Raw genomic sequence first — 14,734 nt, forward strand, 5'->3', positions numbered from 1 at the left:
CCGCTGAGCAGAGAGCACAATGCGGGACTTGATCCCAGGACCCTGGGATCATGACCTGAGCTGAAGGCAGAGGTTTTAACCCACTGAGCCACCCAGGCGCCCAGAAACCAGACAGCATATTATTCCCCTGCATCAGAGAACACCTTTTCTAAATGTTGGGGGAAGGATGCTTGGGTGGCTTAGTTGGTTAAGCATCTGACTTTGGCTCAGGTCATAATCTCAGAGGTCTCTGTGCTCAGCAGGGAGTCTGCTTCTCCCTCTCCCTCTGTCCTTTCTCCGGGTTGTACTCTCTCTCTCTTTCAGGTAAATAAATTAAATGAAAAAAAAAAAAAAGAATAAATGTTGGGGGAAATCTTCATAGTTGTAAATCAGAATTTGTGTTTAAATCCTATATGCCTGAGGACCATTCTGGGTTTTTTGTTTATTTGGTGTGTGTGTGTGTGTGTGTGTGTGTGTGTGTGTGTTTATACTTAACATACATATGTAAATGGTTTTTCTTTTCTTTTTTAACATTCACCAAAACAAAAAACAGCATTTTATAACCACGTATAAGTCTGTGTTTCTGGGATGCCATCATTTTCAACGACCTAAGAAATAAATCGCTTCAAGTTAAATTTAAATTTTTCCTGAATCCTTAACCTTTCAAATTTTATAATTACTTGGACAATTTAAATATAATGTAAATAATTTAAATTGGACAATTTAAAAGCAGCCACATCAGAATCCATATCCATATCCACAGTCACATAAATGCAATTTAATTTGCAAGATCCCTGAAAGGAAAATATTGTCACTGCCAAGAACCTCCCCGCCCAAATGAGAAAACTAGACAAGTCCTGGTGTGTTTTAGTTAAGTAACAAAACCTAGTTAAATGGACATTTAAAGCTTCTTTCTAATGAAAACCTCTTAAAAAAAACTATTTGGGGCACGTGGGTGGCTCAGTGGGTTGAAGCCTCTGCCTTCGGCTCAGGTCATGGTCTCAGGGTCCTGGGATCAGGCCCTGCGTCGGGCTGTCTGCTCAGCGGGGATCCTGCTTCCCCTTCTCTCTCTGCCTGCCTCTCTGCCTACTTGTGATCTCTCTCTGTCAAAATAAATAAATAAAATTAAAAAAAAATTATTTGAGAGAGAGAGAGAAAGAGCATGAGCAGAGGGAGGGGCAGAGGAAGAAGCAGACTCCCTGCTGAATGCAGAGTCCAACGCAGGTTTCGATCCCACTACCCTGAAATTATGACCTGAGCCAAAATCAAGAGTTGGGTGCTTAATTGACTGAGCCACCCAGGTGCTCAGAACCATTCCTTTTCAAGAAGTTGAAATCCCCGTTGTATGGACTGAAAGGTCATGATTCATGGAATGTCTAAGACTTTGTTCATGGAAACCTAATCATAATCAGATGGTTAGAGATGCTGGCAATTTAGGACCTGCAGGAATAAATGGGTGAACAAACTTCTGTAATCGAAAAATTCTTGACATGCTTGGTTTTTTTTTTCGTTTTTTTTTTTTTTAATATTTTATTTATTTGACAGAGAGAAATCACAAGCAGGCAGAGAGGCAGGCAGAGAGAGAGGAGGAAGCAGGTTCCCTGCGGAGCAGATAGCCTGATGTGGGGCTCGATCCCAGGACCCTGAGATCATGACCTGAGCTGAAGGCAGAGGCTTTAACCCACTGAGCCACCCAGGTGCCCCCCCCCGCTTTTTTTTTTTTAATGCCAATCCTTTCCTTACATGTAGGCTTGATCTTCTTACTATTTGAGTTACTGGTTCAGCAGAAGCTAGGGAAAACAGTAACTTGGGAGTCACAATGTTATACAGCTGCATGTTGTTTATTGTAAATACTGATAAGTTGTGCTCAATAAATAGTTTTATGTATTTTTAAAAAGTTGTATTCAGTGCTATGATGAACAAAACAGGGTGAGTGAGGTCCCAGGGATGTTGTTTTGCAGAGATTGGCCAGGACATAAATGTTAGTTATTATTATTGCTGCTGCTGCTGTTGTTATTGTTATTATTATTATTTCATTACATTACATTAGTTACATTCCTAAATCCATTTTGCTGAGAGAAGAAAAATAAGACAAGTGAGAGGAGAGGGAGAAAGCACAAAAGGAATAAAGAGAAGCTAAGTGGGACAGGAGTGAGGAATAGAGAGTGCATTGAACAGGATGAACAGAAAACCAACAAGGAGGAGAAGAAAGAGAAGAAAAAAAACAGTTGATGTTAGAAGCTGGGGGTGGGAGGGAAGAAGAAAGAAATGTTAGAATGGAACTCAGAGAGAATAATTGCTCGATGGACTTGAAAATGGTTAGTTTGGGGATGGGTGAGCCAATGGAGTTTTCAGGACATTGTTTAAGAGTAGGACTAGTGCCATAATGGGCCAGACCCTGTGCAAAATGAAAATGCAGGCCCCTTTGTTCGGAAATTATTAAGAATTACAAGATGGAGGGGCACCTGGGTGGCTCAGTGGGTTAAGCCTCTGCCTACAGCTTAGGTCATGGTCTCAAGGTTCTGGGATTGAGCCCCACATCAGGCTCTCTGCTCTGTGAAGAGCCTGCTTCTCCCTCTCTCTCTGCCTGCCTCTCTGCCTACTCATGATCTCTCTCTCTCTGTCAAATAAATAAATGAAAATCTTAAAAAAAAAAAAAGAATTACAAGATGGAGATAGTAGAGCATTAGGCCAAGAGCTACCACATTGGTCGCATATGATGAACCAGCCCTGTCTAAGAGCTTAGCACACAGCCTGGCATACAGCAAATATTTAGTAAAAATGGTTGTTGAATGAACGGAACCTGGGGCTAATTACTTTTGAACTTCTCGGAGGACTGGCCCATATTTTGGATGAACTGACTTTATTTGGCTCCAATTTCAAATTTCCTTCTATTGTTCTCCACCACGGTGTCCAGATCTTTATGAAACAACAGACTCCTGGACATAGTTTTCACAGCAGGCATCCTCTGAGGCCTGGCAGGGCTTGGGTTCATATCCTCTTGCACTTACAGAGTGTGGCCACTCGAGGTCACTGCACCAACAAAGCAGAAGTTGGAGGACTGGCCACCGCGCCCCCCAACCACGTCATGATGGCCCCAAAGAGTGAGTGGCTCAAAGGCACCAAGAAGGTGCCTTTAGTTATTAAAGCCAGTGTATAAAGACTGCCTCTCCTTTACATTTTGATACAGTTCTACAGTTCTATAAGTAGGGCTTTTAAACTCCTTACAAAACATCTGAACGATGTTAGCCAAGTCTTGAGAAGATGAAGATCAGGAAGTGAGCTCCAGGGTTCCCAGGAGTGGGGAGGGGAGTCGTTCTGTAGAGATGTCCTACCTTATGAAACATGGTTCACTACGTCATGCTTAACATCAGAAGGATCTGGATGTGGATCATTCACTTTACAACTATGAACTGTGCTGGACAGCCAACAAAACAGACATTGTCTCTGTGCCAGGAAGTGGAGAGAGATTCAGTGATCTGTTTGCCTCCACAATATGTGCCTCAGAGGAGGAACATTGCCTCCAAAGACAACAAAGAGGCTCTTGACTTGTCTGAGATCCAGAGGGATCACTTAAGGGGATATGGAACCAAGAGTCTAACCCAAGGACATGGTCCCGTTTCTATAACAGGAAACAAATTTCAGGCAGTTTCCACCTATCGAGCATTCAAAAAAATGAAGGGTAGGTTCAGAAAATTCTGATATAAAACAAGGATACTTGGAAAAAAGAAGAAAAAAACCCAGGATACTTGGTTAATGATTAGAAAAAAGTACATTTTTGTGTCTGGGTGGTATTTGTATTTTATCAAAGAGGAAGCTGAATTCTGGGCTTCCTGGTTTCAAAATAAATGTCTGAAATAAATGATAGCCCTGGTCTCTAATGCTAATGCTAATTGAGCTCTGGGCTAGACATTATGCAAATATTATCTCCTTTAATCCCCACACAACTTGGTGAGCTAGGACCTGTTACTGTCTCTAATTCACACTTGAAGAAACTGAGGTTTAGACAAGATAACTAGCTCTCTGGAGGTCCAACATCTAGTAAAAGATGAGTTGGAATTTGAACCCAAGCAGTTAAATACCAGACCACGGCAGCTGCCTTATACTACCTCTTTCTGAGGGAGGAGCTTTGCCAATATAAGTTATGAGCCTGCAGACAAGTGGCTCAAAGTAGAAGTTGTTAATGACGAAGAGTATATATACAGGTTAAATCCTTACTTTGATGGTTAGTTTCCTACTGGACACAGAATGCATCTCCTGTCCTGCCAGTCTTCCTGATTTGCCTTTCTCCTCCCAGGAGACCTGAAGTGAGATTTTGAGTGGATATCTGAAAGTCAAAATCTACTGACTGCAAAATAACCCTATATCCATGTGCAATCTCCCTGTGTGTGCCCCACAACCCTCCAATGTCCTTAGACCAGACTGGTTAAATCATCTATCCCGTGCATAAAACAACACTGGAACAAGCTTCCTTGCTGACCTTTTTTTTTTTTTTTTTTGTTAATGGGAGAAACAGGAACTGGTTGATAGCTCCATCTTCTTCAGCTCACTAACTGTGTGCCTTAGACAAGTAACTTAATTTCTTTTTCTTTTTTGAAGAGTTTTTATTTATTTATTTTTGAGGGAGAGAGAAAGCATGCATACACAAGCGGGGAGTGGGGGGAGAGGCAGAGGGAGAAGCAGACTTCCCACTGAGCAGGGAGTCTGACTCAATCCCAGGACCCTGGGACTATTACCTGAGCTGAAGGCAGACAGTTAACCAACTGAGTCCACCCAGGGGCCTGACAAGTGACTTAATTTCTATAAGTCTGTTTGTTCATATTAAACTGGAGATAGTGAAAGTACCCCCATAGGTTTAAATTAGATTTCAGGAAAATCTAATTAAATTCTAAGTTAAATTACTGATTAAGTTAGGAAAGATTAAATTAGATGATACAAAGGCCTTAACAAGTATGTTCGATATATAGCTGTTGTAGTTTTATTTTGGTCTATAGCTGAAATTCTTTATATTTTAGAAATGTATCACTTAGAATAGGATTAGAATAGGCATTTTTGCACATTTATTTGTTATGTCTGTGTCTGAAGTTAAAAATATATATAGTTATTTAGAACATTTAGCTTTAAATTCTTAGCAAAAAACTTCATGTGCTAACAGAACTGTCAGCAGTCACAAAGGGAACCAGCAAAAGCTGTTTCAGAAGGAGAAGTGGTATGTGGACTTCCTTCTGTCTTGACTTGAATTGAGGGGAAGATACTGCTGCTTATGTTGAAGTAATCTCTATGGGCAGGTGTTGAAACAGGCCTGGAGTGAGGAGTGCCAAAGCAGGGCTGGCTTCCCAGAAGAGGGGCTAGGTTTGGGTAGATCATGTCAGGAATGGTGAAGAGAAGAAGGTCTTGGCCAATGAATGCTCAGAAAAGGAATGTTCCATCAGGAAAGAGTCGCCAAATAAGAAGGTGGCCTGTGCCACTTGCCCTGCTCTCTTTACCTTGCTTTACTCATCAGAATAATGAATTCTGGCCATGCACATTGACAGAACTAAGACAGTCTGCCATTTCCTGCAGAGAGAACTGGCTTCCTCTTCTCTTTGTAGGATGATATAAAATTTGTCTTCATTTCATATGTTTTGGTTTCAGGCTCGATTTTCAAAAGGTTTATTTTCTTCTTTCAAGAGCTGAACCTCCAATTCAGATGTGCTAACACCAGGCGCCTTGATATTTGTACATTCAGTCAGCTAAGAAAACTCATTTTTTTACTACTCAATAGAAACCATAGCATGGGGGCCAGGTACTGGGGTTTGGCTTGACTCAAGGATAAAATTCAATCATGGTGAAACAAAAAGTCTATAAATACTGTTTCTTGGATTGAAGCCCTTGATTTAAGTGGGGATCATAGAATTTGAGGTACACATTGTCTGTTATAATGACAGATTTCTATTAAGGCAACTGACTACAACCCTATAAAATGTTACATTTGATGTCAGTATGTATCGAGCAAATTTCAAAAAACTTTTTACAATTTGGTAATTGTTCCCAAATTCCAAATTCCAATTTGTTGGAATTCCAAATTGTTACCCAGCACAGATTAATCAAACTCCTACCTTATGCTCAGACCTGTTTGGCATGCTCCTTTCTAACTCATCCTGAATTCTTTCCAATGGCTTCCGAGCTTCAGCATTGTCTGGTTTCAAAAATCCTTCCAGCATTCTCCCAGTTGCACCAAAAAAAAAAAAAGGTCAACTCTGAACTTAAGGTCTTTAATGTGTGTGACAGTGCTGGAGAGCTCAGGAAGAGATATTTTTGTTTTTGCATCGTCTTACAGCTCTAGAAAGTGGGATTTCCTAGAGAAGCTCTGGATTCTTCTGTACCACTGAGACAGGCTTTTGATGGGGTTCTTGGTAGAATGGGCACGTGGATATAGCAGAGCTTCCTTAATCTTCGAACCCAGTATGCACTAAGGTCAGTTGCATTTTGATTCCCTGGGGACCAAGGGTCCAAAAACAAACAAAACTCACAGATGTATGAAAAGGAACTAATCAAAACAACTGCACACTATTAAAACAGTTGGTGGTGGAGCGGACAAATGTGCTATTGAATTTAGAGTTAGAGAAGGTTGTGATTAGATAGGGGAATTTTTTTGAAGGAGATATATTTGAGTTGAATTTTCCAGGGAGGACAGAAACTTCAGATTAATGGAAAGGAGGGCATTTATATATGTTAGTAATGGTTATTATATGTGGCAGGCAGAATAATGGCTCCCCGAAGAGGTCCATGTCTTAATCCCAGACCTGTAAATATGTCAGACATCACAAAAGGGAGGTTGCAGATGTGATTTAACGTTAAGACCTTAAGGTGGAAGTTTGTCCAGGTTGATATGGTCAGATTCAGACTAATCACAAGGGTCATTAAGAGCAGAGAATCTTTGATGGCCTAAGTCATCAGAGAGAGATGTGACTACAGAAGGCTGGTCAGAGAGATGCAATGTTGCTGACTTTAAAGACTGAGGAAGGGGGCTATAAGCCATGAAATCTGGGTAGCCTCTGCAAGCTGGAAAAAGTAAGGAAACGAATTCTCTAGAAAGGAATGTAGTCATACTGACACCGTGATTTTAGCCCAGTGAGACCCTTGTTGGACTTCTAACCTACAGAACAGCAAGATAATAAATTTGAGTGTTTTAAGGTATTAATAAGTTTGGGGTAATTTGTTATAGCAACAATAGAAAACTAATATAATATGAGACAGGGATATGAGGTAGACACTACAATTGTGGTCATTTACAGATGGGGAAACTGAAATAGATACTAGGTTCTTGCTCAGTGTCACTCAGCTCTGAAATGAAGGAGCAGGGAATTAAATTGAAGATACCTGTCTCCAGAGCTCATGTAAAACCACCTCCCAGACATTTTTGTGGGGAGGAGGATGGAGGCAATCTTCTAGTAAAAGCTCACTGAAGGGGTTAAGTTACACAGCTGGATAGTAAGGAGCTTGGTTCACTGGAAGGGTAGTTCAGAAACTTGGGTTAATGGGGCCCGGAAAACAGTTGTCCCAGGGTTAGGTTTGCACTCCCTGATTATCTTCCTCAGTTGGTGCTTTGGTCATGACAAACTGGTTTACTCAGCGTCCCACAACAAGTCATTAAACAGGACTCTTCTACACTAGTACTTTGCCAAAGCCACTTCCTCTTTCCCATTTCTCTGAGGCCTGCCCCTCTCAAGAGCTTCCACCCCTCCTCATCCCAGCTACAGTCCCTGGAATGCACTTGGGTTCAAGGATTTTAGGGACTAAGGCATGAAATGACACGTTGCTCTGGACCTCTCATGTAACCTTGCCATAAAGTGTCATAGTTTTTCGTCACTTAATTTTCCTGGTGCTTATGACTTATTTCCAAGGCGACTGGTCACTGTAAACTTCCTGCAGGGAGAGACATGAAGTCATCCCGAGCTGTAGTCATGGTCGTCAGCTGGGATCTTCCTGGTACATTCCTAAAATAAAAATTACTCCCACGCACAATTTTGAGTTTCTGGAGTGTACATTTTCTTTCTCTGATTCTCCACCTCCCAGTGTACATCACCTCCTTGTTAAATGTTCCCATAGCTTTTACTATAGATCGAAGGTGATTATTTCATTGTCGACCTGCCTCATTACTAAGGTATCTCAAGCGCGTTAGCAGAGTCTGGCACACACAATACAAGAAGAATGTATGGCAAAGCCAGGCCAGTCACTATATAGCAACTAGGAGCGAGGGGAGGGGGAAAGCGGAAGGCGAAGTGTCTTCATTCCTCGCCTTGGTGGGCAGGACCCTGTGCTCTGACAGGTGCTAGAACTGAGACCAGGGTCCGGTCGCGTGCCCGCTTGCTTCCTCCCACACCCTCCGCGCGCCCCCGCGCTGTCTCCGCCCTCGCCACGCCCCCTCTCCGTCCCCTTGCGCGCGCGCCTCAGGCTGCTCGCCCCCGCTGTCCGCGCGGCGCCGCGCCTCGCCCGCTCCACAGCTTCCAGCCAAGATGGCGGAGAATGGCGATGGTCTGGGGACCGTCCCGGAGCATGAACGGATCTTGCAGGAGATTGAGAGCACCGACACCGCATGCGTGGGACCCACTCTCCGGTAAAGCTCTCATCCCCCCGGGACCTCGGGCTGCCGCCGCTGGCCGCTCATTAGGATCCGAGCTGGGCGTCCGCCGCCGGCCGCGCGCCGGGTGTACCGACAGGTGGTGCGTGCGGAGGCGGGCGGGGGCGCTCCGGGGCGGTGGGCCGAGATCTGGGCCGGCCGGGGCGGGGAGGGGAGGAACGGGCGGCTGCACCTGTCGCCACCGCCCGCCTCAGCCCCGGGAGCTGTCACCGCGCAGCTGGTGGGTGTGGCCGCGGCGGCGCCTTTGACCCGGGGAGCCGCGGCGCCGCCCGGCCCTGACGGCCTGGGGTCCCGAGGACGCGCCTTGGGCCTCCCGGGCTCCCGGCGGGGCTGAGGGCGGCTGTGCTTGGGGCGAAGGTTAACTGCCAGCAGTCGGCGTGACTGTGATGCCGAGGCGCCCGCAGGTGGAAACCCTGGCGTGGAGGGCTGCAGCGGGCGTGGGAGAATTGAAGTTGAGCTGGAGTCGCCGGCACCATTATCCCTCAGCGGCCGGAGTGGGCGAGAAGGGAACGTGGGCTGGTGGGCAGGAGCTGATGCTCAAGAGCGCGCCAGTGTGACCGAGCGCTCGCCTGGCGCGCCTTCTGGAGTGTGGGAAGCTTTACTTACTTAGGAACGTTTCATTAATTTTGCATTAACTTTCCCATTTATTTTGAAAAAGATCTCCACCCTTTTAAAATAATACTAGGTAATGAATATTCCAGACTGAATACCTGTTGCCCTAATAGAATATTAGCCGGACACTGTTGTGATCCACTAGATTAGGTTAGGCATTCTCACCAAGAATAAGTGCCTGGTAGGGGGTGCCTGGGTGATTCAGATAGTTGGACCTCTGCGTTTGGCTCAGGTAGTGATCTTCAGGTCCTGGGATCGAGCCCCACATTGGGCTCTTGGATCAGCGGGGAGTCTGCTTCTCCCTCTCCCTCTGCCTCTTCCTCTGCTTGTGTTCTCTCTTTGTCTTTTTCTCAAATGAATAAATAAAAAAAAAATCTTAAAAAAAAAAAAGAATATGTCTCTTAGGGGCGCCTTGCTGGCTCAGTGGGAAGAGCATGCTGCTCTCGGTCTCGGTATCATGAGTTCAAGCCCTCCGCTGGGTGTAAAGATTATTTACAAATAAATAAACTTTTTAAGAAAAAGAAGTACCTTTTAAATGTAAGGTTTCAGCTTTTGTAATGATGGTGAAATTGTTATTCACGTATGGAAGTTAGGAGTGATTGTGCTTTAACATTATTTTCTTCAGGATATGCTTCCTAGAAATGAAGTGCTGTATGTTTTGTGGACCTGTGGATGTAGTATCAAGTGAAGCTATTTCAAATTATAATGTAAATTCACCTTGCCCTGAGATTCAGGAGTGTTTTGCACAGGTCCTACCGCTGACAAAATGTGCGGTCATGGACAAAATCATTTAAGTTTTTTGAACCTCAATTTTCTTATTCCTGTACTTGGGTAGGGGGTGGGTCTTTAGATGCCGGGGATATTAGAGACCTTGCCTATTTGTTCACTACTGTATCCCTAACACCAAGCATGTGGTAGGCACCTGATAAGTTGTGTGTGTGTGGTTTTTTTTTTTTTTTTTGTCACATGAAGTTCTTGCTGTGATATGATAGGCATAATTAGTACATTTCCTTAATTTTCCAGCATGATGATTTCTTTTCATAAAATGACCCTGGTCATTTGGTAATGAACATAGAAATCATAGATCAAAAGGAAGCTTTTGTTTTCCTGACTGCATAGTGAAACTTAAAGAGTACAGTATGTATTATAGTTATCAGAACAGCCAATTTTTGAAAATAGTACAGGTTATGAAGGAGATACTTCCTCTTGGGAAAAAAATGCTAGGCACTATCTTTGAAAAGAGATGAAATTAACTTAGAAGAAAATTTGAAATATATTGAGAGACTTTTGTGACACAAATAGAATGTATGTGTTCACAGTGTTATTCTGTTCTCTTTTGCTGGGCAATTATGTCACCTTCTCACTTTGTTGAAACCCACACTGTTTTCTTTGGCCAACTCCAGTGACTCATACTTACCCTATATATACACTTGTCATCTCATTTATAAGCAGACTTTTTACACACACATAGAAGGCACAGCTAGCAGGCCTTTCTCTTGAATGGTGTTTAAGCTATTACTGTTTTTTACCTAGGTTTCACTAAGTGCTAATATTAAAATTTTAAAAACTTTATTGGAAAGTAAAAAGTAGAAGAGTGTGGAAACCATCACGAAGCCATCATCTTGCTTCAGTTCAACCCCCAGCCAGCGCCATTCGATCTGCTCCCGTCCACTCTCCCTCACCCTGTATTATTTTGAAGCAAATTCTGGACATCAATTTATCTGTAAATATTTTAGTATTAAGATTAATTTTTGTTACTTCCCACTTATCTTTTAGCTGGCCTTTTCGCTTATGATGTTGTTACCATTCTTTTTTTTTTCTCAGTGGGAGACTTTTTCAGTTGGATCTTTTCCTGATTTACTTTTTATTACTGATGATTAAGTGAGAAGCATGTCACATACTTTTCACAGGGGCTGGCATCCAATATGGTTCTTTGACCACAGTGGAATTAGATTAGAAATCAGTAATAGAAAACTGAAGAATATCCAAATACTTGGACACTGAATAACACACATCTAAATAACTCATGGGTAAAAGAAGAAACCAGAAGAGAAGTTTAGATAGTGTTTCTGAACTGAATAAAATGAAAACACATTAGAATCTGTGGGGCACAGCTAAAGTAATACTTAGAAATTTATAACATTGAACATCTTTACTGGGAAAGAATGGTTTCAAATCAATGATCTCAGCTTCTAACTTAAGAAACTAGGAAAAGAAGAGCAAATGAAATCCAGAAGAGCCAAAGAAAGGAGTTGGTAAAGAAAGGCGATGGTAAAGATTAGAGTGGGAATCAATGAAATAGAAAATAGAAAAAGTCAGTGAAATGAAAACCTGGTTCTTTGAGATCTGTAAAATTGATAAACCTCTAAGAGAAAGAAAGGGAGAAGATGCCAATTATCAGGAATTACCAATTCCCGATGCTGTATCAGAATGAGAAAGGTAACATCACTGCAGATTCTATAGCTATTAAAGGAATATTATGAATAATTTCATACCAATACATTTGACAACTTAGAAGAATTGGACAAATTCCTTGAAAGATAACAAACTGTCAAAATGATTACCCCAAATTGATCTTTAGATTTGGACAATCTCATTCAGAATCCCAGCAGAAGGTTTTGTTGTTGTTGTTGTTTTGGTAGAAATCGACAAGCTGATTCAAAAGTTCATATGGAAATATATAGGACCTAGAAGAGTCAAACTGACTTGGGAAAAGATGAACAGAGTTAGAGGAACTACACTGCCTGCTTTTAAGTTTTATTTGTAAAGCTATAATAATCAAGCCAGTGTGATACAAGCATCAAGATAAACAAGTAGATCAGTGAAACTGAATAACAGAGTCCATAAATAGATTCACACATTAATTAATTTTTGACAGAGGTACAAAGGCAGTTCATTTGAAAAGGATAATTTTTTAAAATAATGGTTAAACAGTTGGATATCCATATGTAGAATAATGAACTTTGATCTATACTCTACACCGTATTTAAAAAGTAACCCAAGGTAGATCATAAACCTAAACATAAGATGCAAAACTATAAACTCTTAGAAAAAAAACTTTGTGACTTTGGTTAGACAAAGATTTCTTACATGCTATTCCAAAAGCATAATACATAAAAGAAAAAAAAAGATAAATTGGACATCAACATTGAGAACACGTGGTCTTCAAAGATACTGTTAAGGAAATAAAAAGCCACAGACAACTAGAAAATTTCTGAAAATCACATGTCTGATTTAAAAAAAAGTGTGTCCAAATTGTGTAAAAGAAGTCTTTAAGGCCAGATAAGAAATAATCCAATTAAAAAATGGGTAGATGATTTAAATAGATATTTCACAAAAGAACCTATACACACAGTGCAAAAAAACACATGAAAAGATGATTAACAACATTAGTCATTAGAAAAATATAAACTAAAGCTACAACATTGAATCATGCTGTTGGAATGTCAAAAGTTTGAAAAACTGACCATGTATCATGTATAGGTGAGGTGGAACAACTGGTGCTCTCATGCGCTGCTGTGGGAATTTCATAGTGTCATTTATCATGTTGGGGAAGTTCCCTGCTATTCCTAGTTCAATGTTTTTATTATGAAAGAGTGTTTGGTATTTCGCATGCTTTTTCTGCATCTATTGAGATCATGTGGGTTTTAATCCCTTATTGTAGTTGTGTGGTATATTACATTAATTAATTTTGAGGTATAAACCAACCTTGCATTGTGGCTTAAATCCCACTTGATCATAGTGTAAAATCCTTTTTATATGTTACTGGATTCTCTTTGCTAGTATTTCGTTTATGATTTTTGCATGTGTATATTCATGAGAGTTATTGGTCTATTATTTTTTGGTGATGTCTTTGTTTGGTTTTAGTATGAGAATAATAGTACCTCAAAGAGTGAGTTGGTTAGTGTTCCTGGAATGGAGATGACCATGTGGGGTTTTTTCCCCCTTTGTTTTTGTCATGTGATGTGGTACATTGAATTTTTTTTTTTTCAATGTTGAATCTCTCTTGAATTCCTGGGTTAAATCCTGTTTGGTCATGGTGTATAATCCTTTTACTGCATTGTTAGATTTGGTTTGTTAGTATTTTGTTGAGAATTTGTACATCTATCTTCATAGGAAATGTAAGTCTGTAATTTTTTTTTTTGAGATTTTATTTATTTATTTGACAGAGATCACAAGTAGGAAGAGAGGCAGGCATAGAGAGAGGAGGAAGCAGGCTCCCTGCTGAGCAGACAGCCAGATGCGGGGCTTGATCCCAGGACCCTGGGGTCAGGACCTGAGCTGGCTTTAACCCACTGAGCCACCCAGGCGCCCCAAGTCTATAATTTTTGATGTCTTTTTATCTGGCTTTGGTATTAGAGTAATGCTGGTCTCATAGAATAAGTTAGGGACTATCCCTCCTTTTACACTTTTTGGAAGATTTGTAAAGGATTAGTGTTAATTCTTTAAATATTTGGTAGCATCCATCAGTAAAGCCACCTAGCATTTCTTTGATGGGAGGTTTTTGATTACTGATTGAATCTCTCATAGAAATCTGTTCTTATTTTCTAGTTTTTCTGAGTCAGTTTTGATAGTTTGTATCTTTTGAGAAGTTTGTCCATTTCTTCTAGATTATCAGAATTGTTGGTGCAATTGTTCATAGCATTCCTTGATAACACTTTTTATTTCTGTAAGGTCAGTATTAATGACCTCTCTTTCATTCTTGATTTTAATAATGTCAGTTTCTCTTTTTTCTCTTGGTCAGTCTAGCTACATGTTTGTCGGTTTCACGGATCTTTTCAAAAAACCAGTTGGCTCTTGGTTTTATTGATTTTTGTGTATTGTTTTCTAATTATTTCATTTGTATTTAATTTTTATTTCCTTTCTTCTGCTTGTGTTCTGTTGGTTTTCTTTTTATTGCTGCCCTATGATGGAAACTTAGGCTCTTGATTTGAGATCTTTGTCATTTTTGAATACAGGTTTTTGCAACTATAAATTTCCCACTAAGCACTGTTTTGACTTAATCCTGAAGTATTTTTAAAATTTCTTTTATGAGATGCCTTAGTGACTCAGGTCATGGTCCTGGATTCCTGGGACTGAGCCGTATGTTGGGTTCCCTGCTCTGTGGTGAGTCTGCTTCTCCCTCTCAGTCTTCCTCTCCCTCTGCCCCTCTTCCCCACTCATGCTCTCTTTCTCTCAAATAAATAAATAAAATATTTGAAAGAAAAATTTCTTTTATGATTTCTTTGACTCATTGGTTCTTTAGAAATGTGTTAGTTTCCACTTATTTGTGAGTGTCTTAAGTATCCTTCTGTTATTAATTTCTAATTTCATTACATTGTGGCCAGAGATCATAATTTGTACAATTTTAGTTCTTTTAACTTTATTGAGGCTTGTTTTATGGCTTAACTATGGTCTGTCTCTGGAGAATGTTCCATGTGTACTTAAGAATGTTTATCCTGATGTTGGGTGGAATAATTCTATAGATGTCTGTTAAGTTTCTTTAGCTTATGGTTGTTCAAGTCTTCCTTTTTGACGTTC

The 14,734-nt window shown here is 40.9% G+C and overlaps 1 protein-coding gene across 1 annotated transcript in view; it reads left to right on the forward strand.

The window, feature by feature from the left end:
* The first annotated feature begins 8,447 nt into the window (after positions 1-8,447).
* EXOC6 (exocyst complex component 6) overlaps positions 8,448-14,734 on the forward strand; it is a 216,824-nt gene continuing 210,537 nt past the window's right edge. The window contains exon 1 of the mRNA XM_046027815.1: positions 8,448-8,578. Coding sequence (XP_045883771.1) covers positions 8,478-8,578 — 101 coding nt within the window. The 5' untranslated portion in view covers positions 8,448-8,477. The remainder of the gene's footprint in view (positions 8,579-14,734) is intronic.

The sequence above is a fragment of the Meles meles genome, chromosome 13, assembly GCF_922984935.1.
Source record: "Meles meles chromosome 13, mMelMel3.1 paternal haplotype, whole genome shotgun sequence".
In the NCBI taxonomy this organism is placed as follows: domain Eukaryota; kingdom Metazoa; phylum Chordata; class Mammalia; order Carnivora; family Mustelidae; genus Meles; species Meles meles.